The 25,750-nt window shown below is 44.4% G+C and overlaps 1 protein-coding gene across 1 annotated transcript in view; it reads left to right on the top strand.

Moving 5' to 3' along the window:
* Nucleotides 1–25,750, top strand: part of Cds2 (CDP-diacylglycerol synthase 2) — a 50,461-nt gene that overhangs the window by 2,617 nt on the left and 22,094 nt on the right. Inside the window, exons 2-3 of the mRNA XM_041670947.1 lie at nucleotides 23,706–23,842; nucleotides 24,889–24,985. Of these exons, the coding sequence (XP_041526881.1) occupies nucleotides 23,706–23,842; nucleotides 24,889–24,985 (234 nt within the window). The remainder of the gene's footprint in view (nucleotides 1–23,705; nucleotides 23,843–24,888; nucleotides 24,986–25,750) is intronic.

Here is a 25,750-nt window from a genome sequence, read left to right as displayed (position 1 = left end):
GATGTCCTGGAACTTGCTTTGTAGACCAGACTGATCTTGAACTCACAGAAATCCACCTGCCTTTGCCTCTGGAGTGCTGGGATTGGAGGCATGCACCACCACTGCCTGGCTTAAAAAATTAAAAAAGATTTGTTTTTATTTATGTGTCTGTGCCTTTTTAAGGAAACGAATTGTGAAATTTGAACTCTGTTACTTCATATTTCAAGAATCCAAAGAACAGTTTTCAGATCAGTTTTTTAAGGGGCAATCTTGAAAGATTTCTCTAAATGCTGCAGTTGCTAAACTGTGTTTGCAAATCTGTCTTGTTAATAGACAATCACCACTATCAAAATAATCTGGAGAATGTGTTTATAAAGGTCAGGAGGTATTTTGATATATTTAGCATCCTAGAATGGAATTCTCAAAGCACGTTGCTAATAAAGGAAATGTTCTCTGGGATCTAGAGTCCCAAAGCAGTTGCCAGACTAAGACCCCTGGAAGGTAGCTTTAGCAGAGTCTGCGCTGCCTCGTCATGTTTTCTCAGCATAGTTTAGGAAGAAAAAGGATAAAACCTGGACCAAAATACTGAAAACGATTTGTTTGTCATTTCAGGAGATTGTTGTTATGTACTTAAATGTAAGGCTCTGGGTTTTTGCTCTACTTAGATGCTGAAATGGTGTGAAAATTACAGCTTTAGTTGTTTCAAAGTTCCATTCTAGATGGATGAAGTTAGTATAGAGAGGCAGCAAGTTATTTATTGCTCTACCTGTCTATCTATTGATTTATTTTGAAACGGGGTCTTGTGTTCCCTACCAGTACACAGGCCGGCTTCAGACTTGCTTGTGTGTAGCGCAGGCTGGTCTTGAATTGGAAGTCCTTCTGTCTCTGTCTTCCCGGGGCTGGTATTATAGGTGTATGCCTCACCTGACTAGAAAGGAGAATTCAAGTTTTATCTGTAGACAATCTACCTTGTGCCTGGGCTCCGCCACTTTACCACTTCTATAAGTCAGTTCATCAAGCCCTAAACTATAGATGGTGAAATTGCATGGGCTTCTTCCAGTCATTTGACTGGGTTCAGTGTATACACAGGGTATACACTAAGACAGTATGGTGCATTGTAAGAACACGTCAGCTACTGTGGCTGCTGGTTAAAGTAGATTTTTAAAGGATTTAAATTAGTATTATTTTTTGTCTTGCCATGTGTTTAAACCTTCAAGTTATGTTTAGAATAATGCTTGGCCTTCTGTGACCTGTTTTGAGTTCATTTCCTTGCTAAACTTTTCAGTGCTCAGATGACACACTTTAATTGTAGAAAGAACACTAGGTGTTAGCATGTGCAATCTTTGTCTCCTTGGTACCAGGAAAGTGGATCCCAGGGCTTCAAACATTAAGCAAGTGCTCTACCACTGAGCCATATCTCCAGCCCTCTTGTTACTTTTACTTTCTCTGTCATTATGTGGACTAGGCTGGCTTTGAAGTTGAGTTCCTCCTGCTTTAGCACCCTGAGAATAGGCAGGCGACAGGCTTGTGCCTCCTGGTCTGGGTTGTAGTTATCCTTCTTCCATAGCATTAGCTATGATAAACTTCAAGACTCTCCTAAACAATTAAAAATGTTTTTTTGGTAGATTTTGAGACTACACTACTGAAATTTTATTTTAAGATCTGTAACTAGGTTTTCAGAAGCAGAATTACGTTATTTATTTTTATAATTAAAAAAGATTATTTTAAATGTGTCAGTGTTTTGCATGAATGCATGTTTATGTACTACATGTGTGCCCACGGAGTCAGAAGAGGGCATAAGATTCCCCGGAACTGGAATTGTTGATGATTGTGAGCAACCATGTGGGCGCTAGGAACTGAACACCCTGGTCCTCTGGTAGAGCAACCAATGCTGTTAACTACTGAACCATCCCTATGTGAGTCGTGAATTGGCAACTGTGAAGGTCAGAGGATAACTTGCAGGAGCAGGCTCTTTCCTTCTGCTTCTTGAACCCTGGAGATTGCACTCAGGTTGTTGGGTTGGCAGTAAACATCTTTACCCATTGAGCCATCTTGCTGGTATTTATGTTGGTAAAACAATATTGTTTTATTTTAAAGACTCAGTTGCTTCCCCATTTATTACTGCTGGAAATGACTTTTCCTACAAAACTGATCTTATTAAAAAAAACTATGTCGTGCATTTGTATGTTTTTCTTCTTCTTTCTTTCTTTCTTTCTTTTTTTTTTTTTTTTTTTTGGTTTTTTGAGACGGGGTTTCTCTGTAGCTTTGGAGCCTGTTCTGGAACTTTGTTCTGTAGACCAGGCTGGCCTCGCATTTGTATATTTTTAAAGTATCTTATCTATTAGATGTAGATGGGTTGAGAGTGTGAAGTCACTTAACTTTTTCTCTCATATTGCATACTGCTGCCTTTAAGGGTATAGAATTAATGCATTAGTTTACAGTCTTTAGGAGTTCCTATACTGATGAGTTTTGGTTTGGAAAAAAAAGCCTAAATTTTATCTGTTTTTTTTTTTTGTTGTTGTTGTTTTTTAATTCCTTTATGTTTTTTGGGACAGAGTTGAGACTATATAGTCCTGGCTGCTCCAGAACGCAATGTGAAGGCCAGGATGACCTTGAACTCAAAGATTCTCTGCATCCTGAGTGCTGGGATTAAAGGGATATGCTACCACTTGAGGCCTGATTTTCTTATGTAGTTATAAATAAAAGATTGCAGGGGCTGGAGAGATGGCTCAGTGGTTAAGAGTATTGCCTGCTCTTCCAAAGGTCCTGAGTTCAATTCCCGGCAACCACATGGTGGCTCACAACCATCTGTAATGAGGTCTGATGCCCTCTTCTGGCCTGCAGACATACACACAGACAGAATATTGTGTACATAATAAATAAATAAATATTTAAAAAAAAGATTACAAAATCATCTTTTAAAACGTAAAATATAAAAGCAAGTAAGGTTTTAGTGTGTGTGTGAGTGTGGGGGTGAGAACTTTTTTTTTTTTTTTTTTTGGTTTTTTGAGACAGGGTTTCTCTGTGGCTTTGGAGCCTGTGCTGGAACTAGCTTTGTAGACCAGGCTGGTTTCGAACTCACAGAAATCCACCTGCCTCTGCCTCCCGAGTGCTGGGATTAAAGGCATGAGCCACCATCGCCTGGCGAACTTTTTTTTTTTTTTTTTTTTTTTTTTAAAGAAAAAATACTGCACTCCCTCGTGGTCTAGTGGCTATTAGGATTTACACTTTCACCTCTCTTGCCTGGGTTCTATTCCTGGTCAGGAAAGCCTCTCCAGGCTGGGTGGTGGTGGCGGCACAGGTATTTAATCCCAGCACTGGGGAGGCAGAGGCAGACAGATCTCTGTGAGTTTGAGGCCAACCTGGTCTACACAGTGAGTTCCAGGACAGCCGGGGCTGTTACATAGAGAAACCCTGTCTGGAGAAACAAAACAGAAGAAATAAAAACAATAACGAGGAGAGAGAGAGAGAGAGAGAGAGAGAGAGACAGACAGACAGACAGAAGGCAATTCTCAGTTATTGGTTCTCTGATTTATATATTTTGAAGTCCAGCCCTAAGAGTAGCCACTGGGGCATCTTTGAGTAGAGCTCCCTGTTTGGCTTGGCCACCAAAGAACTCCATTCAGGGCAGTGTGTGAGGCCTAGAGCAAGTGCTGTCCAGGCATGACTAAGCATCAGGACTGTGTGGTCTAGCATCGTCAGCCATCAATGTCAGCAGGTCCCAGAACATTCTCTCTTCAGTCAGCTGTGGGCTGGAACCCAAGGCCTTGTACATGCTAGGTAGATTGTCTACCAACTGACCCACCTATATCACAGACTCTATATCTATTTGATTTCTAGTGATTTTTTTTCCTGATTTAAACAATTGTTTTTGTTTTTGGTTGTGCATGGGGTTAAACCCAGGCCATAATGGTTGCTACTTCAAATATTCTATATTGCTAGCCCTTAAAAAATTAAAAATTATTGTGTGTGTGTATTCTATACCCCTAGCCCTGAAAAAAATCTCTCTCTCTTTCTCTCCCTCTCCCTCTCTCCCTCTCCCTCTCCCTCTCCCTCTCCCTCTCCCTCTCCCTCTCTCTCTCTCTCTCTCTCTCTCTCTCTCTCTCTCTCTCTCTCTCTCTGTGTGTGTGTGTGTGTAGGTTGGGGGAAAGTTTTGTGAATCAGTGCTCTCCTTCCACTTCTCTTTGTGTTTGAACTCAGGTCACCGTCTCGCAGGTCAAGCCGTCAGTGTTTTGAGACAAGATCTCATGGAATTCAAGCTAGCCCTGAACCCTTGATCGTTGTGCTTCTGCTTCCTGAGTGCTGAGATTATGGGCATGTGCCACTGTACCCAGCTGAAAAACTCAAAGTGAATCACTGTCATACATTTCACCGTACAAATAATCATTCTTTGGATTGTTTGAAAGCATCTTGTCCATGTGTCTAGTTTTCCTAATTGCTTGCATTTTGGGCTTGTGTAGCCTGAGCAGACTCCTTCATAGAGCTTGTTTTCCTGCTTCTGTGCTCTGACAGCGCTAGTCCTCCACTGGCGCAAAAGGCTGTGGGGTTAGAAAAGTCCAGCCACTCCTCCAGTTTGGAAGGACTTGGCTCTTGACAATTAAGTTTGCCAGAGTCTTGTTAAATGAATACTGATTTGTTCCTGGCATTAAGCAGAGTTTCTGCTTCCCAAGTCTGGCTCTGTATTAGCTGTGTGGGGAAGTGGTCACACCCCCACCCCCACCTTCTTTGTGCCCGTCGCTGATCTTTGACCTCGTGTTTATTCAACAGTAGGGGATGGCATTGGATCCACAGAGTGACCTCAAAAAGTTAAATTTTATCGTGTTATTTTAAGTGGCAGTGCGTGCTGGGTCAGGATTTGAGGGAAGGGTTACTGTGAGGCTCCTTCCTCCTGCCTGTGTTTCCCCAGAAACACACCCCCTTCCATGGTAAGCTGTAAGCTCCTGAGGGCTGGCACCCGTGGAAAGGTGCTCTGTCTTGCCAAGATCAGATGTCCTTTTGATTTGGTGCCTGTGGCATCAACCTCTTTGCAATAGGGTCTCTCCAGAGTCATCTTGAGTGTTCCTGAAGACTTGATTGAGAATTTGAAAAAGTTTTTGGGTCCTGGGATCCACGGATTGTTTTTGAATCTTTGATATGGAGAGATGCCTGTCATGGATTCTTCCCCACCCCCACTAGTGACTCAGAGCTGTGTCTTCCCCATCTTGTGTCCTAATTAGTCTTGTGGATTCACACACACACACACACACACACACACACACTAAATTATTAGAAAGAAATCTGTTAGTCTTGTGTATCTCTTCTACTCCTCTGCCCAGTTCAGGACTCAGGCTCTAACCAAGCGTTTCCTGGATTTTACCTGCGGCCCTGGCACATTTCCAGTAGTTTGGGGCTTGAAGCCTTTACCTTTGTATAAACTCTCCCACTGAGTCTCGTCCAGCTCTTCAGGATGGGCTCTCTCTCCATGCCTGCTGTGCTCTGCTTCTTCTAGGCCTTCTGCAGTTACCCTGTGAATTATGGAACAAAGGCATAGACTCCTTTCTGTCTCCCTGGTGCCTCCTCCTGCTGGGCGCCTCTGCCTCATTGATCTTGGTCCTTGGTTCCAACCTCTGAAATATCTTTTGTTGTCATCTTCTGCCACTTTGTCTTGTTTAAATCCCACTTTCTCACTGGAAATGATCCAGGCCTATACTGTAGAAACAAATGAATGTGCACATGTCAGAATAAAATCTGTCTGTGAACCCATGAGAGACCCAAACATGGTTCAGCCCCTGCACAGGTAGCTGTGTGACTGAACCAGCGGCCATGAGTAATTTGACAGCCTTCCCCTTTGTGCTGATGGAAGCCAGTGCCCTCAAGGTTCTTTGTAAACAGTGTTTCAAATGTATTCATGGTTATGAAGAAACAGATGAAGATAAAGATACTTACTGTAGAAGCACCAAAAAGAATGACAGAAATTAATTAGTTCTTAATTCTGCTGCCTAGGTACCACTGTTAATATTTTGATATATTATGTCATTTCATTTTGAACATTTTATACATTCTTGCATTCTGTGTATACAGCTGCTTTATGACCCATGTTTTCCCCATTTTTCTAAAAATAGGATTTGAATATTGGGATTTTTAGCTCAGTATTTTTTTTTTAAAGGTTTAGTTAACTTGTTTATTTTTGTGTGCGGGCGCTTTGCCTGCATGTATATATCTGAGTACCATATGTGTGACTGATGCCTGCAGAGGCCCAAAGTGGGTGTCAGTTTCCTTGGAACTGGAGTTACAAAAGGCTGTGAGCTGTTATGTCAACTCTGGGAACTGGACCTGAGTCCTCTGGAAGAGCAGCCAGTGCTCTTAACCATTGAGGCATCTCTTGAGCTCCTTAGCATCCTTAAAAATATTTTTTATTATATTTATTTATTTGTGTGTATGTGGCAGAGGTCAGTTTATGGAACTTGAACTTGTTTTTTTTTTTTTTCCTTTCTTTTTGTGTGGGTTCTGAAGACTTAATTTTGGCCACTAGGCTTGGTGACTGGTACCATTCCTTTATGAGCTATCTTGCTGGCCCTCACTATTGGTTTTTTGTTGTTGTTGTTTTGTTTTGTTTTTTGTTTTTTCTAGACAGTGTTTCTCTGTAGCTTTGGAGTCTATCCTGGAACTAGCCCTTGTAGACCAGGCGGGTCTCAAACTCACAGAGATCCGCCTGCCTCTGCCTCCTGAGTGCTCGGATTAAAGGCGTGCGCCACCACCGCCCGTGTTCGTTTGTTTTTTTTAACTTAAAAAGATAATTATTTTTATGTGTAGTTACCTAAAGAAATTAGTGTAGAAATTTGCAGAAGCCAGAAGAGGGTGTTGGATGCCCTGAAACTGGAGTTATAGGAGGTTATGAGCTGCTGTATAGGTGCTAGGAACCACACTCGGTCTTCTTCTAGAGCAGGAAGTACTCTGACCACTTGACCATTTCTCCAGCCCCAGCACCCATCATTTTAATAGCAATAGGCCATTGTGTTGTGTGCTGAGCCTTAGTCTATTAAACTAGTTAATTTAAATTGTTTTTAAATATTTGGCTGGGGCTGGAGAGATGGCTCAGCGGTTAAGAGCATTGCCTGCTTTTCCAAAGGTCCTGAGTTCAATTCCCAGCAACCACATGGTGGCTCACAACCATCTGTAATGAGGTCTGGTGCCTTCTTCTGGCCTGCAGGCATACACACAAACAGAATACTGTAATACATAATAAATAAATAAATATTTAAAAATAAATAAATAAATAAATAAATATTTGGCTATTGTAAGTCACGATGTATGAGAGTTGTGGTTAAAAAAAAAATACAGCACTAAACTCTTATTCATGCATGATCTCCATGGCAGATTCTTTTGTTTAGAATTACTGACCCAGAAAAGGATGTCCATTGTTTAAGCCTTTGGTACAATTGATGCATTTCCTTCTACAGGAAGTTTGTAGTTTCCACAGTGTGTTTGTAATCTTTCCTTCACTTGCTTCTTGATTTTCAAGGGAAGTGTTTTAGCCTGGCAGGGACAGTGCAGACTTGGGGGTTGGCTTGCCTGGTTTATACTGCGGTGTTGTACCAGTTTGCCATCTGAACAGTGGACTGGGAATGGTGGCTTATTAATTGTTCTGAGGCACTTTCCTTCTCCACATGAAACATACTTTAGAACAAGCTACCTATTTTCTCTAGAGAAATTTTTACCTGACTCTGGATACATAGGTGAATAAAGTAGATATACAAATCAAACATTTAACCAAGTTCATAAGTTTATTTTAGGGACAGGGACATCCCTAATAGCTTAACCATCAATTTGCTAGCTACATGAGCATGAGGAACTGAGTTTGGTACCCAGAACCCATCCAAACAAGCTAGACATGGTGGCACATCTTGTAATCTACATCTATGGAGGCAGACAGATGACTCTGAAGCCAGCCAGCCTAGCTTACTCATCAAGTTCCAGGCTTACGACAGGCTTGTCTCAAAAACAAAGCAAATGACTCCTTAGTAATGATACTTGAAGTTGACCTCTGGCCTTCACATATGTATATACACATATGCAAACATATACAAGCTGCCACACTAACACATGTGTACATGCATGCACATACAAATTTTATTTATTTTTTTTACATTTATGTATGGGGTTGAGCAATGGTGTGTATATGATCATAGGATCACTTGTTGAAATCAGTTCTTTCCTTCCATCATGTGGTTTTCAGGGACTCAAACTCACACTATAAGACTTGGTAGCAACACCTTTATCACTGAGCCACCTCCTCAGCTCCAGTAGTTTTCTTTTTCTTTTTTTTTTAAATATTTTTTTAAATATTTATTTATTTATTATGTATACAATATTCTGCCTGTATGCCTGAAGGCCAGAAGAGGGCGCCAGACCTCTTTACAGATGGTTGTGAGACACCATGTGGTTGCTGGGAATTGAACTCAGGACCTTTGGAAGAGCAGGCAATGCTCTTAACCACTGAGCCATCTCTCCAGCCCTCTAGTGATTTTCTTTAAAGTTTCTATACATATAATTTTTGTTCTTTAAACACAAAAGCACATGTATGTGAGTTGGATGCTCTTATTTTTTTATTGTTTTTCTTGAGCTATATATTTTTTTCCATTCCCCCTTTTTTTTTCTCCCCTGCCTTCTGCCTTCCCCTGCGATCCCCAAATTCTCAATTTACTCAGGAAATCTTGTCTTTTTCTACTTCCCATGTAGATTAGATCCATATAAGTCTCTCTTAGGGTCCTCATTGTGGTCTAGGTTCTCTGAGATTGAATTGTAGACTGTTTTTTTCTTTCCTCTGTGTCTAAAAGCCACTTATGAGTGAGCACATTTGATATTTGTTTTTCTGGGTCTGGGTTACCTCACTTAGTATAATGTTTTCTAGATCCATCCATTTGCCCGCAAATTTCAAGATGTCATTTTTTCCACTGTGTAGTACTCCATTACGTAAATGTACCACATTTTCCTTATCCATTCTTTGGTCGAAGGTCATTTAGGTTGTTTTCAGTTTCTGGCTATGACAAATAATGCTGCTATGAACATAGTTGAACACATGTCCTTGTGGCACAATTGAGCATCCTTTGGTATATATGTACACACACACACACACACACACACACACACACACACAAAGTGTATTGATGGGTCTTGAGGTAGGTTGTTTCCTAATTTTCTGAGAAATCGCCATACTGATTTCCAAAACTGCTGTACAAGTTTGTACTCCCACCAGCAATGGAGGTGTGTTCTCTTTACCCAACATCCTCTCAAGCATAAGTTGTCACCAGTGTTTTGATCTTGCCATTCTTACAGGTGTAAGATGGAATCTCAGAATTGTTTTGATTTGCATTTCTCTGATGACTAAGGATGTTGAACATTTCCTTAAGTGTCTTTCAGCCATTTTAGATTCCTCTGTTGAGAGTTCTCTGTTTAGGTCTGTACTCCATTTCTTTTTTATTGGATTATGTGTTCTTTTGGTGTCCAATTTCTTGAGTTCTTTGTATATTTTGGAGATCAGACCTCTATCTGATGTGCGGTTGGTGAAGATCTTTTCCCATTCTGTAGGCTGCTGTTTTTGTCTTGTTGACCGTGTCCTTTGCTTTACAGAAGCTTTTCAGTTTCAGGAGGTCCCATTTATTAATTGTTTCTCTCAGTGTCTGTGCTGCTGGGGTTCTATTTAGGAAGTGGTTCCCTGTGCCAATGCGTTCAAGTGTACTTCCCACTTTCTCTTCTATAAGGTTCAGTGTGGTTGGCTTTTATGTTGAGGTCTTTGATCCATTTGGACTTGAGTTTTGTGCATGGTGATAGATATGGGTCTATTTTCATGTTTTCTTCTACATGTTTATATCTAGTTATGCCGGCACCACTTGTTAAATATATTTTCTTTTTTCCATTTCATATTTTTTGCTTCTTTATCAAAGATCAGGTGTTCGAAGATGTGTGTATTGATATCCGGGTCTTCTATTTGGTTCCATTGGTCCTCCTGACTGTTATGCCAATACCAGGCTCTTTTCGGTACTGTAGCTCTGTAGTAGTGTTTGAAGTCAAGGATTGTGATGCCTCCAGAAGTTCTTTTATTGTACAGGATTGTTTGGGCTATTCTGGGTTTTTTGCTTTTCTATATGAAGTTGAGTACCATTCTTTCGAGGTCTTTGAAGAATTTTGCTGAGATTTTGATGGACATTGCGTTGAATCTGTAATTAGGGCTCTCTTATTGTCATTAAATATCATGACCAAAAACAACTGGGGAGGATTTATTTCTGCTTACAACTCTGGTCACACTCCATAACTGAGGGAAGTCAGGCAGGAACCTGGAGGCAGGAGCTGATATAGAGGCCATGAAGAAGTTTTTCCTTCTGGCTTGTTTGGCCTGCTTTTGTATATAGTACCCAGGAATTCCAGCCCAGGGAGAGCACTGTTTACAGTGAGTTGGGCTCTTCCACTTCAGTCAGCAATCAAGAAAATGCACACAGGCCAATCTGATGGAGGCATTCTCTTTTCTCTTCTCTTCTCCCTCTCCCTCCGTCCCTCCCTCTGTCCATCCAAGACAGAGTTCTTTGTGTAGCCCTGGCTGTCCTGGAACTAGTTCTGTAGAGCAGGCTGACCTGGAGCTCACAGGGATCCTCTGCTCCTTGAGTGTTGGGATTGATTAAAGGCGTGCACCACCACTGCCTGGCAAGGGGGCATTTTCTGGATTTGAGATTCCCTCTTCCAAAATGACCTAGCTTGTGTCAGGTTAACCTAACATTAGTCATCACATTGAACCAAATAGTTGAGTAGGTAAAGTTTGTCTTTATAGGAAGTGGCAAAGGAGTGATAGAGTATTAAGGACTGGGGAATGATATAGATCTGTGGTCAGGCCCTGGGTTCAATCTCCATTATTACCAAAACAATAATGGAGCGGTTTCAGCCTGGATTGAATTAATGGAATGAGATAGTAATTGTGCTCTCATAGAGGTAGCCAGATATATTCTGTAGCTTCTGATGGAGGAGTGTTCTTAGAAAAGTCCTACTTGCCAGTGATGAGAGCTTTTTGTTGTAAAGACTAATTGAAGGAAATTGAAGGACAGAAGAACACGCTGTAAAGCCCGACTGGACTAATGGCCTGGGTGCTTCTGTAAATAAATGCTCAGAAATGCATTGCTTCCCCCATGGAACAAGACAAGGTTGTCCACTCTCTCCATATCTATTCAGTATAGTTCTTGAGGTTCTAGCTAGAACAATAAGACACCAAAGGGAGATCGAGGGGATACAAATTGGAAAAGAAGTCAAACTCTCACTGTTCGCTATGATATGATAGTTTACATAAGTGATCCCAAAAATTCTACCAAGAAACTTCTACAACTCATAAACACTTGCAGTAATGTAGCAGGGTACAAGATTAACTCCAAAAAAATCAGCGCCTAGAGTTCTTGAGGCTTGCATACTGTGGAAGCGGAGCATCCTGGGGCAGTGTGAAATGAGGTCCACAGAGCCCCAGCCTCTCTGTCAAACTCTCAGGACCCTCCAGCCATTTCCATACCATCTTCCCCTGCTTCTGTGGATATCACTGTCCACATCTCCACTGGGTGGCATCTCCTGCCATCTTCTCAGCAGATGGTCTCAGGTTTGCCTCTTAGATTTCTGCAGCTGCCGTGTGTGTGTTGGACTCACAGGCCTGACTTTCTTGCAGACTTGGTCATGGACTCCTTTCAGATGGCTGGACCCAGTATCAGGAGGTTGAGGTTGAGTTGGTGTTTAATCAGCTGTGAAGATTAACAACTGCTTGGGCAGTGCGAAGCAGGCCTGGGATTTAGGGAGGAGTTAGTGAGGAAGGTGGTGTGAAGCACAGAGAAAATTGGCCCGTCAGTGTTTTATTTTAGTGCTGAAGTACCAGGTAAATATGTGTTAATGCTTAATTAACACACCAAGTATTTTATTTAAAAGTGCTTAGGAGATAAGAAATAAATAAAATCAAGCAGTTCAAATATTCAGTGTTTGGATATACCACAGAATAGTAATTAAAAACCCAAGTTGCTAAAAATGTAATTTTGCACATTAATTATTCTTCCTGGGTAGGTTAGTAGGTAAAATTTTAATATTATTTCCAATTAAAATTTACCAAAATGTCTCACATTAACTGAGTTTATTAAATATAAATTCAAAACATAGAATTAAATGAAATGCCCTCTTAAGATATACATCAGTGGTGACATTGACTTAGGTATTTTTGTTCACTCCAGGGGGAGGGAATGGTGGGACCACTAAACCGCCACTCTTTCTCTTAGCCTGACATTGCTCCGGGCTCCCCAGTAGTGTGGTAACTTTGAGGACATTGAGGCCGGTGCTGACTGGCCTTTAGTTGTTAGTAATCTGGTTTATGTCTCCGAGACAGGATTTCCCATTTGTCTATCACTGATGCTCTTTAGTTTCATATCCTTTTTAGAAAGTCCTTGAACCCTATTGGGAGTTTGTCTTCAAACAGAACCTTTGCCTTATTGGTTGTTTTTCTTCTGAGGATTATTCAGGGAAGTAGGCTTCTAAAAGAGTACATTTGGTACAGGTGAGCCTCACAGTGAATACGGGCAATGGGAAAAGCTGTTCTTCAGAGTGTATCATGCAGGGGTTTAGTGTGGTGCTGCAGGTCACACCCAGGGCCTAGCACATGCTACCTGAGTGCTCTTCCACTGAACTATAACCTCAAACCCAAGATTTTCATTGTTAAAAGGGTGTCTTTTGTCTGCCTCGTCATCCTTGTTGGCCCCAACACTAGGGTTTTCATCTGTGTGTGTCAGCTTCCATGTTCATGTGATTTGGGAATAAAAGCTTCACAAAACAATACTTTGCTGGCTGTCCTGAAACTCTCTCTGTAGACCAGGCTGGCTTCGAACTCAGAGGTCTGCCTGCCTCTGCCTCCTGAGTGCTGTAATTAAAGGTGTCACCACGTCCCTGCTACAAAACAGTAATCTGGCTGGGCGATGGTGGCGCACACCTTTAATCCTAGCACTCGGGAGGCAGAGGCAGGCGGATCTCTGTGAGTTCGAGACCAGCCTGGTCTACAGAGCTAGTTCCAGGACAAGCTCCAAAGCCACAGAGAAACCCTGTCTCGAAAAAACCAAACCAAACCAAACCAAAACAAACAAACAAACAAAAAACCCAAAACAAAACAGTAATCTGTGAACATGTCAAAGTTTGCTGCTCTTTGATTTTATTGTATCTACTCTTTCTGTAAATCCTTGTTGAACTCTAACAGATGTGCAGAAATGTCCACTCACGGTAATTTCACAGTGACTTTTCATAAATTAAGCCCGTACCTTTAGCCACATCAGATCAAATAGAACATCCCCAGTCCCTGGGGGTGGGGGAGCTCCTGTGTGATGTCTTCTGTTTTCTCACCTCTCTCCTGGAAGCCACCTGCGTTCTGGCACGTGTGTATGTGTGGCTAGTTGTGACCCACTAAATTAATTTCAAGACCTAGTGAGTCTCAATGTGCTACTTGAAAAAAATATAGTCATATTTTATCTAATTATTCTTGAAATAGGAATTTTCTTTTTTGTAGATGAAAAAGATGAAGTCCAAGATGACTTGATTTCTCCCAGGATCATGGCTTGTGCTGTTTGTCTTGTTCCCATGTCATCTTCTTCCTGAGATGAAGAGTGTCTTGTTTAGAAGGTCAGTTGTAGCTGTTTTGTTTTATACTCAGCTTGTCCCTCTTTTGTGCTTACAGAATAGATGTTTATTAGGAAGACAGTTTTCGTGAGTTGCCGATATTAGCACTCTGAGCATGAGTCAGATCCATGTGCATGTTGTTTTGGAAGCTTTCTTGACATCTGTCCTCTGGTCTCAGAATAGCCACAGCTGGGTTCCTTACATCAAATGTCGGCGGTGTTTTTGGCAGTGCTTACCCGTGCTGCATTGTATGACTTCACTGTAGCCTTGGTTCTGAACACAAGACAAAAGCATTTTGCAGTGTACATACTGTTGCATCATGCAATGTGACATTCTGCTTGAAATGTTTCAATGCAGATTTAGGACTATCATATGTTATGCACTGATATGTTTCTGTTGTTGTTGCTTTGTTGTTGTTGTTTTTTTCCCTGTACACATAGTTTTCTGCTCTTGTAGAAACATAATGGCTTAGTTGTTAAGAGGGGATACTGCTTGTGCAGAGGACCTGAGTTCAGTTGCCAGCACCAATGGTGGGTGGATTATAACTGCATAGTAATTTCAACTGTAAGGAAATCCAGTGCCCTCTGTGGCCTCTGTGGGCATTGCACCCACATGGTGCATACTGCCTCCCCTCATCTACCCATAGTTAAAAACAAAATCTTAACAAAAAAGAGACATAATGATTTAATTGTGGGAAACAAAGAATTTTAAACACCTTCTGTGTTTTAACAGAAGACTTATTTTTAATTACGTGTGTGTGTGTGTATGTGTCTGTCTGTCTGTCTGTATATGGGTATGCACATGTGAATGCAGGTGCTCCCGCAGAGGCACAGGATCTTCAGCAGCCGGAGGTACAGATGCTTGGGTTGCTGGGAACCGAATTCAGGTCCTCTGGAAGAGTCTTGAGGTGCATCATTAGGTTGTTTGAGAACTCACTAGTTTTTAAATGCGAGCTCTCATTTAGAATGGCTGCAAGAGACAGAGCTGGAAGTTTAGCCAAGATCTGATCCTAAGGGAGTTTGAAAGGATTTAGACATAATACTTGGAGACTGGGCTACTCTGCAAGGTCTAGGGTGGAGGAGCAAGTTAGTTTCTTTTCTATTCCTGTGATAAAACACCATGATCAAGGCCACTTAGAGTAGAAAGAATTTATTTGGGTTTACAGTTCCAGAGGGCTAGAGGCCTTGATGGTGGAGTAAGGCATGACTGCTGAAGCAGTAGCTGAGAGCTTGCACCTTGAGCTGCAAAAAGGAGGCAGAGTGAACTAGGAATGGAGTTTTTAAACTCTCAAAGCCTGCCCCCTCCAGAAAAGCCACTTCCTAATCATACCCAGACATCACCAACTTGGACCAAGTATTCAAATGCCCCGACCTAGGGGAACATCTCATTCAAACTACCTCAGGGAGGGGTGAGATTAGCTGTTCCTCCCTGGCTGCTGAGTCAGAGTGGGGAGTAGGGTTCACTGCTGGAGGAATGTAGCTAGTTGGGCTGTTGACATTATCAGAGGAGGGTGATGATACTAGCTTCAATTCAGGAGTCACAGAGGTAATAAGGTAAAATGTAGCCAAGCCTTTAATCCCAGCACTCGGGAGGCAGAGGCAGGTGGATCTCTGTGAGTTCAAGGCCAGCCTGGTCTACAGAGCTAGTTCCAGGACAGCTAGGACTGTTTCACAGAGAAATCCTGTCTCAAAAACAAACAAACAAAAGACCAACAATAAAAAAAGATGAATTGTAGCTGAAACCAGTTTGGGATGTAGCGTTTAGAAATTTATTGATGGGTGTAAGGATTGTGGGAGAAGTCACATTTCACACTAGGAAATTCAAGGTGAATGCCACCATTTGCTAAGATAAATTACACAGTAGGAGGAGGGGATTGTAAAGGAACTGGTAGATTTGGTTTTGGACACGTGGAAAATTTTAGGTACCTTTAGGTATTTGGACATAAATGCCTGAAATATAGCTTAGTGGTATAGAAAGCTTGCCTAGCATGTACAAAGCCCTGGGTTTGGTCTCCAGTAACCCCCACCACCACAACCCCCCCCCCCCCCCCCCCCCCCGCCGCCAAAGGAGAAGGACAGTGGAGGCCTGATTTGAGTGAGATTACTTAGAGCATGTCCAGTGGTAGAACAGCTTCCTGAGGGACCCCCAAATTAAGGGACAAGCTGAGAAAGAAGAACGCTGAAGAAAAGGCTGGCTGAGATAGCCTGGCCAGAGAGGCAGATGGCAGACCAGGAGACTGTGCTGCTTGGAAGCCAGAATTTTTCTTTTTCTTTCTTCTTTTTAATAGCAGTGTCAGAAGCTGCTGAGCTGAGGATGGAGCATTCAGAGGATTCAGTGATGGTTCTGTTGATGACCGGGCTTAGATGAAATTGGCTGGCTGTGCTCTGAGGATGGTGCAGCCAGGGACTGCTTTTCCCTAAGGTTTTCTGTGGAGTAGGGAAGAAAGTCCATTAATTGGATGACCTTTTAGAAGTTGTGTATTGTTGAGCCTGCTTAGATGGCTGGGAGGAAGTGGTGAGAAGAGGGAGGAGGATAAGCAGTGGGGTGAGGCAGTGGGTCAGGCATGCGCATGGCAACTGCCCAGTGTAGCTTTCCAGAGCCCCAATGGGGTACATGGTCATCAATGCTGTGTCCTCTGCAAACATCCCTTATCCCTTTTAAATAGTTTTGCCTGGATTGGTGAAATGGTTTACAGTCAATTAGGTTTTTAAAAGCTGAATCTGCACACCCTCCCCTGCCTTGATGTTTCTCTGAGTGCTATGCTGGTAAGGAGAGCCTGTAATGACTTTCATCTCGCTGAGTGGACTTTCTGTAATCTCAGTATTGGTTGAGACTTTTAGGAGGCAGGGCATGCTGTGGTGGGGGTGTCTCTGTTAGGGCTCAGAAAAGATACCCCAACGTATGTTTTTAACTAAGTCTCAGGACCAGCATCTTTTGGTGCTTCTCTCCTATGGTCACTCCTAGCTCTCCTGACGCCCAGAGGAACTTTCTTTAATGTTCTGGAATGGCCAGCAGAGTTGCAGTTATAACTTTCTTTTCCCAGATTTCTCAGCAGCGAGCTGCTGAACCACATCACAGGAAGAAGGACTTGACTCCATGCAGGATAGACTTGGTCAGTTAGCACCGGCTCTCATTTCCCTCAGAATTGCCAGCGTGCTCGTGAAGAGTGTAGATAGTAAGTTTCTGTTTCCTGGGGTCATGAGTGTTCACGGCCCTGTGATTGCCCTTCCCTCTGGAGATAAAGTCTTTGTGCCGCCTTTCCTGTTGCTCTCTGTAGGGCAGGGAGGAAGTTCTCTCTGCTTCTACAGGTCCAGACTCATAGTAACTCGTCTTTGACCTTTTCTTCAGACATGTGAACTTGTCAAATGGGATTAGTATTAAAAAGGGCTAGAAGTATTTCTTTGTTCTCCCTAACAGTTGTCCCCGCCGCCCATACAGTACACATGTAGGCGTTTATCTTTTTGTCCTGTAAGAACTCAGATGGAAACCCATAGAGGACATGGGGATCCTGACATTCCTTAAGCAGTTTCTCTCCCAGGGTCTTGTCTCATAAGTGGGGGAGTTGATTGTGCTGGCAGCTGGCCAAGGCTTCTTTAAGATGGCAGGGCTAGGTCTTTGCTCCAGGAGGAGGCTTGCAGTTTGCATGGAAAGCAGTGTAAAAGACAGTTTGTGAGTTGTGGAGTCACTTCAGTCGTGAACTTACGGACCAGAGAGAGGAGAGCTTGGGGAGCCACCACTTGACGTTTCCTTGGGGATGAAGGATGAGCCCGATGGTTGGTTCTGCTTGTCTCCTTGCCCCCAGATTTTAGCTCTTCTTAGACAAACTAAGGTAAAATGTGAAGTTTTTAGCAAGATAAAAGAGAATTAGTGTCTGGTAAAGAAATGGGGTGTAGAATAGGATGAGTGAGTTCCAGTTACCATGGTTCCTAGTACACAGGGACTTCCGTCTTCCTGGGCCCCAGTCACACTTCTTCTAATGGTCAGAATGTCACATGGGGAGCACCAAAAGGTTGCTGCTTTTGTGAGCCCAAGGCAGTCCTTCATGAAATCCTGAGAATTGAGTGGGAATGAGAAGGAAGTAGGTGTAAGTCAACAACAGGGGTTCTACCTAGAAAGCAGTAGCAGGCATGAGTTACCATGGGCTGTTGCGGGCTGAGTGAGGTTCCAGCACAGCAAAGTCCAGACCTTGACACGAGGCTTCCTTGTTCACCCACTGGCTCTCTGCTTCCTTCCACTATCTTTCTGTTGGCGCCAGACTTCTCTGCTGTTCTGAGACTTGTGTGCTCCTGGGCTGGGGTACAATGACAGTGTCTTTTTGCTCGGCTCTTGGTGTCCAGGACTCTCTCTGTGTCCTCACTCTAAGTGCTGTCCCCTCTCCCTGAGGGGTCTGTGAATCCAGAGGGACGGTTTTCACTTCCTTGCAGAGAGGAGCTGTTTCCTGTTTACATCAGCATCCCCGCTCCTCTGAGACTGGCTCGGACTGTGGGAGGATGGGTGGAGGCTGAGGGGCTGCTCTGCTTATCTTCTGCTCTGGGCTCGGAGGAGTAGAAAGGAAGGAAGGCTCCTGGGAAGGAGGAGGGGCCCTGGTAGCAACCTGTTCCTCATGCACATCCAGGAAGGAGGCAGGAGTGGATTCCAGGAGCACCGAGTAGCAATGGAGGCAGGCTGGGTGTTGTCCATGTGAGCTGGGAGTTGGTGAGGGTGCTGTATATTCAGTAAAATAGTATAAGGTCTTGAATGTGGGTTCAAGAGGAACACTAAGATGGATTGTTGGGTGCATGGAGTTTATTTGAAGAGTTATTAATTCATGGACAGACAGAAAACAGCATTGCATGGGTTCTGAGGAGAGCTCAGGCCCCAGCATCAGACAAAAACAGCGTGATAGGCCTGAGCAGACCACAGCACCGTCAGCCGTCCTCTCAGATACCCCACAAGAACTGAGATGCTGACTCCTAGTGACTAGACTCCCAGGTGTCAGGATCTCATCTAGGAAGTGACACAGCAAAGAGCACTGGTGTCACTTATCCTGCTTCCCACGTTCCCTGCCTCCTGCATGGGACTCTGACACCCTGGCTGCAGCTTGTGCTAGGAAACCACCCATTCTTAGAAACATAGGAGAGACCCAGGGTCTGGAAAAATGGCTCAGTGGTTAAGAGCATTCGCTGCTTTTCCAGAAGAACCAGGTTCAGTTCTCAGCACCCACATGGTGGTTCACAGCCATCTGTAACTCTGTTTCCAGAGAATGCAACCATAGCGTAATGCCTGCTCTATGCACTAAGTTATGGTTCACGAGGCGGGCAAGGAGATGGAGATTGAAACACACACACACAGCCACATGCAGAGTCATGGGCCATCCTTGAAACAAGAATGCCAAGAATGCTCCCTTGAGTCAAGAATGCCCCTTTATTGTGTTCCAGGGCAGATTATACAGGGTCTCCTTGACTAATGGCCATGCTCTAACTCTCAGCTGTTAGCCCACCAGAAACCACTCTCCTGTCTTGTGCGCAGAGCAACTGCAAGCACAGGAAAACAAGTTGTTTACAGGAAATTCAGGGTCTGGGGGTCCACAGTCCCCAACATCCAACACCCTCTTCTGGTCTCCAAGGGCATTAAGCATGCATATGATGTACATAATGCATGCAGAGAACAAAACACTTATATGTATAAAATAAAATAACAAATCCGTAGAGGAGGAGACCCTCATTTCTGTATTGTGTACATCCCAGTGGAGAGTGAGCACATACATGTATTGTTGCTTTAACAGGTAGCCTGCATGTGTTAGAGATTACACACTGGCTTAAGGAATCTTAATTTTTTTTGGGCGGGGCTGCCTATATGAAATAAGGAAACTCGGCAGGCAAATGGTGCATTCAAATAATTTGTTAGTTCTCCAGCCCAGTATTTTTCTCTCTACCCTTCCTCCTTTGTTTGATGTCCAGGTTGGCTAGGTGTTTAAGGTTCTCTTGCTTCTGAACTGTGTGCTTTGGGCGTGTTACTGAGAGGTGGGCGTGGGAGAGACTGACAGGGTAGCCACAGCAACGTGTGAGGTAAGGGAGTCTTCTCCCTATTGTAAGACCAGAGAGGGAGATGCCTGCTAAGTGTGACGGACATGAGTCAGCCTTGCTTCCCAGACTGAAGCTGCCACCTCCTGTGGAAGGTTTTTCTGGGCTTCTGTCTTTCTTGGTATCTCCTGGAGCGCAGCACCTCTGAATTTTTAGTTTTGTAAATTATATTTATTTACTCATTAGGGGGTGGGGCATATGTGGAGGCCAGAGGATAACTTTTTTTTTTAAAGATTTATTTATTTATTATGTACACAGTGTTCTGGTGCCAGCAGACCAGAAGAGGGCACCAGATCTCATTATAGATGGTTGGGAACCACCATGTGGTTGCTGGGAATTGAACTCAGGACCTCTGGAAGAGCAGGCAGTGCTCTTAACCACTGAGCCATCTATCTCACCAGCCCCAGAGGACAACTTTTATGGAAGTCAATTCTCTCCTTTCAGCTTGTGGGTTCCAGAGATTGAACTCAGGTCATCAGCTTGACAGCAGCTGTGTTTACCCACTAAGCCATCTTCCTGGCTCCACATCTGATTTAAACAAAACAAAACAAGAAACAACCAACCCAAAACGTTAAAATTTTCATGTGTGTGCTACATGTGTGTTGGTCCCTGGTGAGGTCAGAAGAGGGCGTCAGACCTCTTGCAGCTGGAGTAACAGACAGATGTGAGTGCTGTGAGCTGACCTTGGGTCCTCAGGAAGAGCAGCCAGCCCTCTTCACTGCAGAGCAACCCCCCCCCCCCCATTTTTCTCTGAAGAGTGTGCTGCTTTTATTCTGGGCCAGGATTTGGCTCCAGGTCCCTGCCTTCTGCCCACTGGGGAAGCTGCTGTGGGCACTCCATTTCCCTCGTGTCCACATGAGCAGCTGCTTTCTTGAGTGGGAGGCCTTTGCCTGTGAGTTGAGGGAGGCCAGAAAACCTGCAGGCTGTAGGCTCTCACAAGTTTCTTGTCCCTTGGTGAACTTGGTCCTGAGCGCCGTGCCTGGGTGTGAGTGTGCGTAGCTGGAGAGGTGTCAGCATAGGAGCGTGGTGTCAGCAATGGTTGTTGGCCTTTTGTCTAGCGAGTACTCTTAGGTGGGGCTCCAAGGTGTTTATCCAGAGAGATCCTGAGGTTGCTCATTGGAGGCAGGTGAGACCTAGGGAGTTCCCTTCCTGCAGGCTTGTTCCTTCTAGACCTACTCCATTTCTTAGTCCTTCATTCTAGTCACCTTAGGGTTTTGGGAATAACACAAAGAACTTTGCGGTAGTTCTTTATCTCCTTTTACTGACTTGTATTTCAGAACACCTCTTCTTCTTTTAAGAAGTAGAATCAGGTTTGGGAAGGTGTAGTATCAGGCTTGAGGTTCATAAAAGGCCCATGGAGACTTATTCTGCTTTTGAGACAGTTTTACTATGTATCCTTGACTGACTTGAAGGCCTCGGTCTCAGAGTAGACTCCCTGCCTCAACCTCCTGGGCTGAGATCTCAGGATTGCAGGCGGGTAGGTGCTGCTCTGCCTGACCAGAGAGGTTCTTAGCATCCTCCCCTTGCTTCCCCAGCTCTACCTCTGTTTTTGTCCTTTTCTGCCTGGGGACCCAGCAGTCTTTGTGAGTCTCCTTGACAACAGGATAGATAAGCTAAAAATAACCTTGCGCTGTGCTTTCTCTGGTGCTTGGCTCAGTTCCTGGGGCATCTAGATGCTCCCAGAGTAAGTCAGTGAGTGGCTTACTGGGTGGGGGTGCTCATGTTTGGAAGCCTGAGGTCCAGGAATCAGAACTAGATAACACCACATGGCATTATTATCTTGTCCTCCTTGCCTAGTCGGTGGCCAGTGCTGTGGGATGTAAACGTTAAAGAGTGGAAACTGACGTTGTGCCAGGACTTCCGTGTGTCTCTGTGACAGTGGAGTAGGACATAACTCTGGTGGAATTTGCTTCTCTCTCTCCTCGGGGAATACCTATGCTAGACTGGAGGCTATAGAGCAGTGGTAGTAAGGTAGTGTGCCTGCCTGGCATGTGCAAGGCCCTCGGTTTAATCTCCAGGCTGTAAAATAAAGCAAAACAGCACATAAAAAAGGAACTCCCAAGGATGAGGAGGACCTCTCCTGAGCCCCTTTCATAAAATGGAAATATAAGGATTCAGAGCCATCTGGGTCAGTGGTGACAAGCTGTGGCTTCTCCTCACTGGGTGTGCTGTGTCTGTAGGTCCTTTACCAGAGCCAGCTGTCTCTTAATGACAACAGCCCATGCTAGCCAAGACCCCATGTCAGGGCTGATCACAATTGTAACCGGTTTAGCTGTAGCTGCCTTTCTTAGGGCAGCAGCTGGGTCTCTCTGTCACACCTGGGATTAATCCCCCTCCCTTTCCTCCTCTACCCATTAGCAGGCATTTTACTGTGGACCAGGCACGAGGAAACGAGAACAAGATGTCGTGGTCCAATGTTTCGAAGTTGCCCGGGAAACAGTTTTATAAAAGAAGGTTCGCTGTGAGCAGCATTGAGAGGGAAGGTCCCAGGGTGACGAGACCATGAGGCTGAGGGAGAGAACATGTCTGTGACAGAGTTCTTAAATAAAAAGGGTACATTTAAAACATTTTACAAACTAGTAAGACAGAAAGCTCAGAAGAAAAAAGCTTACCAATAGCTTGACAAACATTTCACAAAAGATATAACACTGGTCAATAATCATGAAATTATGTATGGGAGAGTGTAAAATTTATTTAACTTTTAAAAAGTGACAGTTTCGCCGGGCAGTGGTGGCGCACGCCTTTAATCCCAGCACTCGGGAGGCAGAGGCAGGCGGATCTCTGTGAGTTCGAAGCCAGCCTGGTCTAGAAGAGCTAGTGCCAGGACAGGAACCAAAAGCTACGGAGAAACCCTGTCTCGAAAGTCAAAAAAAAAAAAAAGTGACAGTTTCTGTGTCATATTTCACAAGGTTTTGAAGATTTAATAAAATGTCTGTCATTTTTAGTTTTTTTTTAATTTCTTGATGAAGAATGAAATGATTTCCAGACTGAAAGAAAATATAGTGGGGTGAGCATGTTGAAGTTAGAAAAGGTGGGTTAGTATGTGGCACTGGGCCACACGGGCTTCCCAGAGCCCATTTCTTGTCTGTGTCTCCTTTCCTCCCAGTTCTGCTCTGAACTCACACTGTGTTGGGTTGGAGACAGTCCACAGATTGCTAAGAGTGCTGGTGGTCAGTTCTCAGGGACCTGATTCCCCTCCTCTTCTCACAGCACCCGGACCAATTGCTCCCAAGATGGTTTGTAGGACCAGAATAGTCTGTGGCTGGTGTGCTTTTGTTCCTCCCACTCAGGCAGGGGACAAGGTCAGTGCTACAGGTGTTTCCTGGAGGATAATCCTGTGTGCAGAATTTGCTGATGTCCAGCCTCCTGTGTGAGGCGGAGGGAGAGACCCAGTTTTGGCTAGAGCATTGACTTGAATGGACCAGAACGTGGGGCTTTACTCTGGTTGTGGCAGCTCTCACAGTGTATTCTTGTGAGGGTCAGAAGTCTCTTGGGCTTTGGGGCATGGCGGTATTTACTAGTCTCTGGGGGCAAGAAGCCACAAATTTGGCTTCTTCTGAGAGCCTGGACAGTGCCACTGGCCACTCTGGAACTGTATGCCACGGCACAGGAGAGGCTGCACTCTCAGGTTCAAGTGCTGGTGGTGAGGGGTTTTCAGAAGTGGAGAGCTGTTTCTGGGTGCTTGTGCCCTGACAGGGATGAGCCTGGGATACTTAGATAATGGCAGGCTCATGGGCAGGCCCTCAGGAAGTTAGTCGCAGCTTCCTCCTTTTTGCATTCTCCGGATACAAGTGAGCCATGTCTGTCTTCTCATACCCCCGCTCCCCATGGTGTGCATGGCACAGATGCCTCTTCTCAGAACACTGTCAGGATTACTGCGTGCCATCTGCTCTGTCACCTCCTGTGCCAGGTGCTCTTTGAGCCTTTTTTCCATGGATCTTCCATGATAACCACTCACTTCTTAGTAGTTAACCCAGCATTTTTGACCTTTGCTCTTCTGTTTTTGCTGTATAGGAATTGGAGTCAGAAGCGAAGATAGATGGAGAGACTGCATCAGACAGTGAGAGCCGAGCAGAAGCAGCTCCCCCACCAGCCCCCATAGATGACACCCCAGAGGTCCTTAACAGGGCCCTTTCCAACTTGTCTTCAAGGTAACCAACTTAGTGGTGACCGAGCCAGTTGCATGAAAGGCTGAGGTTTTTAGGGTTTCTGGTTCAAGATTATTTTCTCTCCACATATATCCGCTGTGAACATTTCTTTCAGTTCTCAAGGGAGAACTAAGAAGTGTCTCAGCTTAAGTGAATCAGAGGTAAAACTCTTGACTCAAGAAAACCAGTCCCCTAAACACCAGCTGTGTGTGTATGAGAAGCACAAATCGTAAGACTCCAGAGCATTCTCTGAAAGTGTTTGTGTGCCTTCTGTGGGTAAGGGCATCATGGATCCTGGGTTGAAAGCCCAGCTTACCATTAGCTTGCTGCAGGATCTGTTTTCTTTTTTTTTCTTTCCTCAATTTATTTGTATAGAGTGTTCTATCTGCAGGCCAGAAGAGGGCACCAGATCTCATTACAGATGGTGTGAGCCACCATGTGGTTGCTGAGAATTGAACTCAGAACCTCTGGAAGAGCAGCCAGTGCTCTTAACCTCTGAGCCATCTCTCCAGCTCCCTGTTTCCATTTCTAAGCATAATATGTACAAATATTATATGCTGATTTAAAAATGCCAGTTGAAATAAAACCTATTTAGACTGTTGTGTTGAGGGTTGGGTGAGTTAATGCATAAAGTTCTTATAGATACGCCTGTTGCATGTTTGTGACAGTTGGTACTCTCTCTGTCTAAGACAACTGTTATCATTGTGATTTCAGGGCCATGCCATGAAGAAGCCAGCTGTAGGGAAAAAAAAATGATTTTAGACTTAGAAATGGCCATGGAAGCCATCCATGTAGACACAGGAGCAAAGGACACTGTCTTACCTGCTGGCTCTCTGCACACTGCCCTCAGACTTTGAGGTGTGTGCTCGTGTGGCTTCTGCACCTGCTGAGCTTGGCTGTGAGCAGACAGTGGTGCCGGGTCCTGCCCTCCCCAGCTGTGCCTCTGCTCCTGAGAGGATTACTACCTGCAGGGCCCTCGAGTCTCACTTCCTTTAGGCTTGTGTTCTGGTTCTCCCTGGGCTTCTAACGGGTCTTTCTCTCTCGCCTAGATGGAAGAACTGGTGGGTGAGAGGCATCCTGACTTTGGCCATGATTGCATTTTTCTTCATTATCATTTACCTGGGACCAATGGTTTTGATGATGATTGTAAGTACCGTTGACAAGCCATGATAGTGCTGCATCAGCTTTACCTGTGGGGTTGGCCATCTGCAGTGCCTGCTGCCAGTAGTGCCTTGTGTTGGGTTGGTTTTGAGAATGCTCGGAGCCCCAAGTTTCTCAGAAGCTTCTGTCCTAGAGCACAGCCTCCTCCCATTTCTCGTATGCCGGCTGTAGGGTCAGTGGCATGAAGGACCCTGGCTGCTGGTTTGTGTGAGATTCCGGTTTTGTTTCTTGTTTTCCTGGGGCTTTACTCACAGACTCAGAACTTTGATTAAGAATTTGCAGTTCACAGGAGTTGAATCTTCCTGCCTGTTTTAGTTTGGCCTTCTGTTGCTATGATAAACACCATGACCAAAGGCAACTTGGGGAGGAAAGGGTTTACATGTCCTGATCACAGTCTGTCATGCAGGAAGTCAGGGCAGGAAACTGGAGGCAGGAGCTAGAGCAGAGACAATGAGGAACACTGCTTGGTGGCTTGCTCCCCATGACTTGCTCAGTCTGCTTTCTTATACATCCCAGGATCCCCTGCCCAGTGATGGCAGCACCCACAGTGACTGGGCCTTCCACGGCAATCATCAGTCAGGAAACTGCTCCACAGGCTGGCCTACAGTCTAGTAGGGGCGTTTTTCTCAGTTGAACTTCACTCTTCTCAGATGTCGCTAGTTTGTGTCAGGTGGACAAAATGTAATCAACACAGTCATTACAGACAGTTCTAGGTGGTGACAGCTGGATGCTGAGCAAAGCAGCGGAGCC

The sequence above is a fragment of the Microtus oregoni genome, unplaced genomic scaffold, assembly GCF_018167655.1.
Source record: "Microtus oregoni isolate MIOR12 unplaced genomic scaffold, Mior012 000020F_ref0000438, whole genome shotgun sequence".
NCBI lineage: Eukaryota > Metazoa > Chordata > Mammalia > Rodentia > Cricetidae > Microtus > Microtus oregoni.
This window is presented reverse-complemented; position numbering and strand designations above follow the sequence as displayed.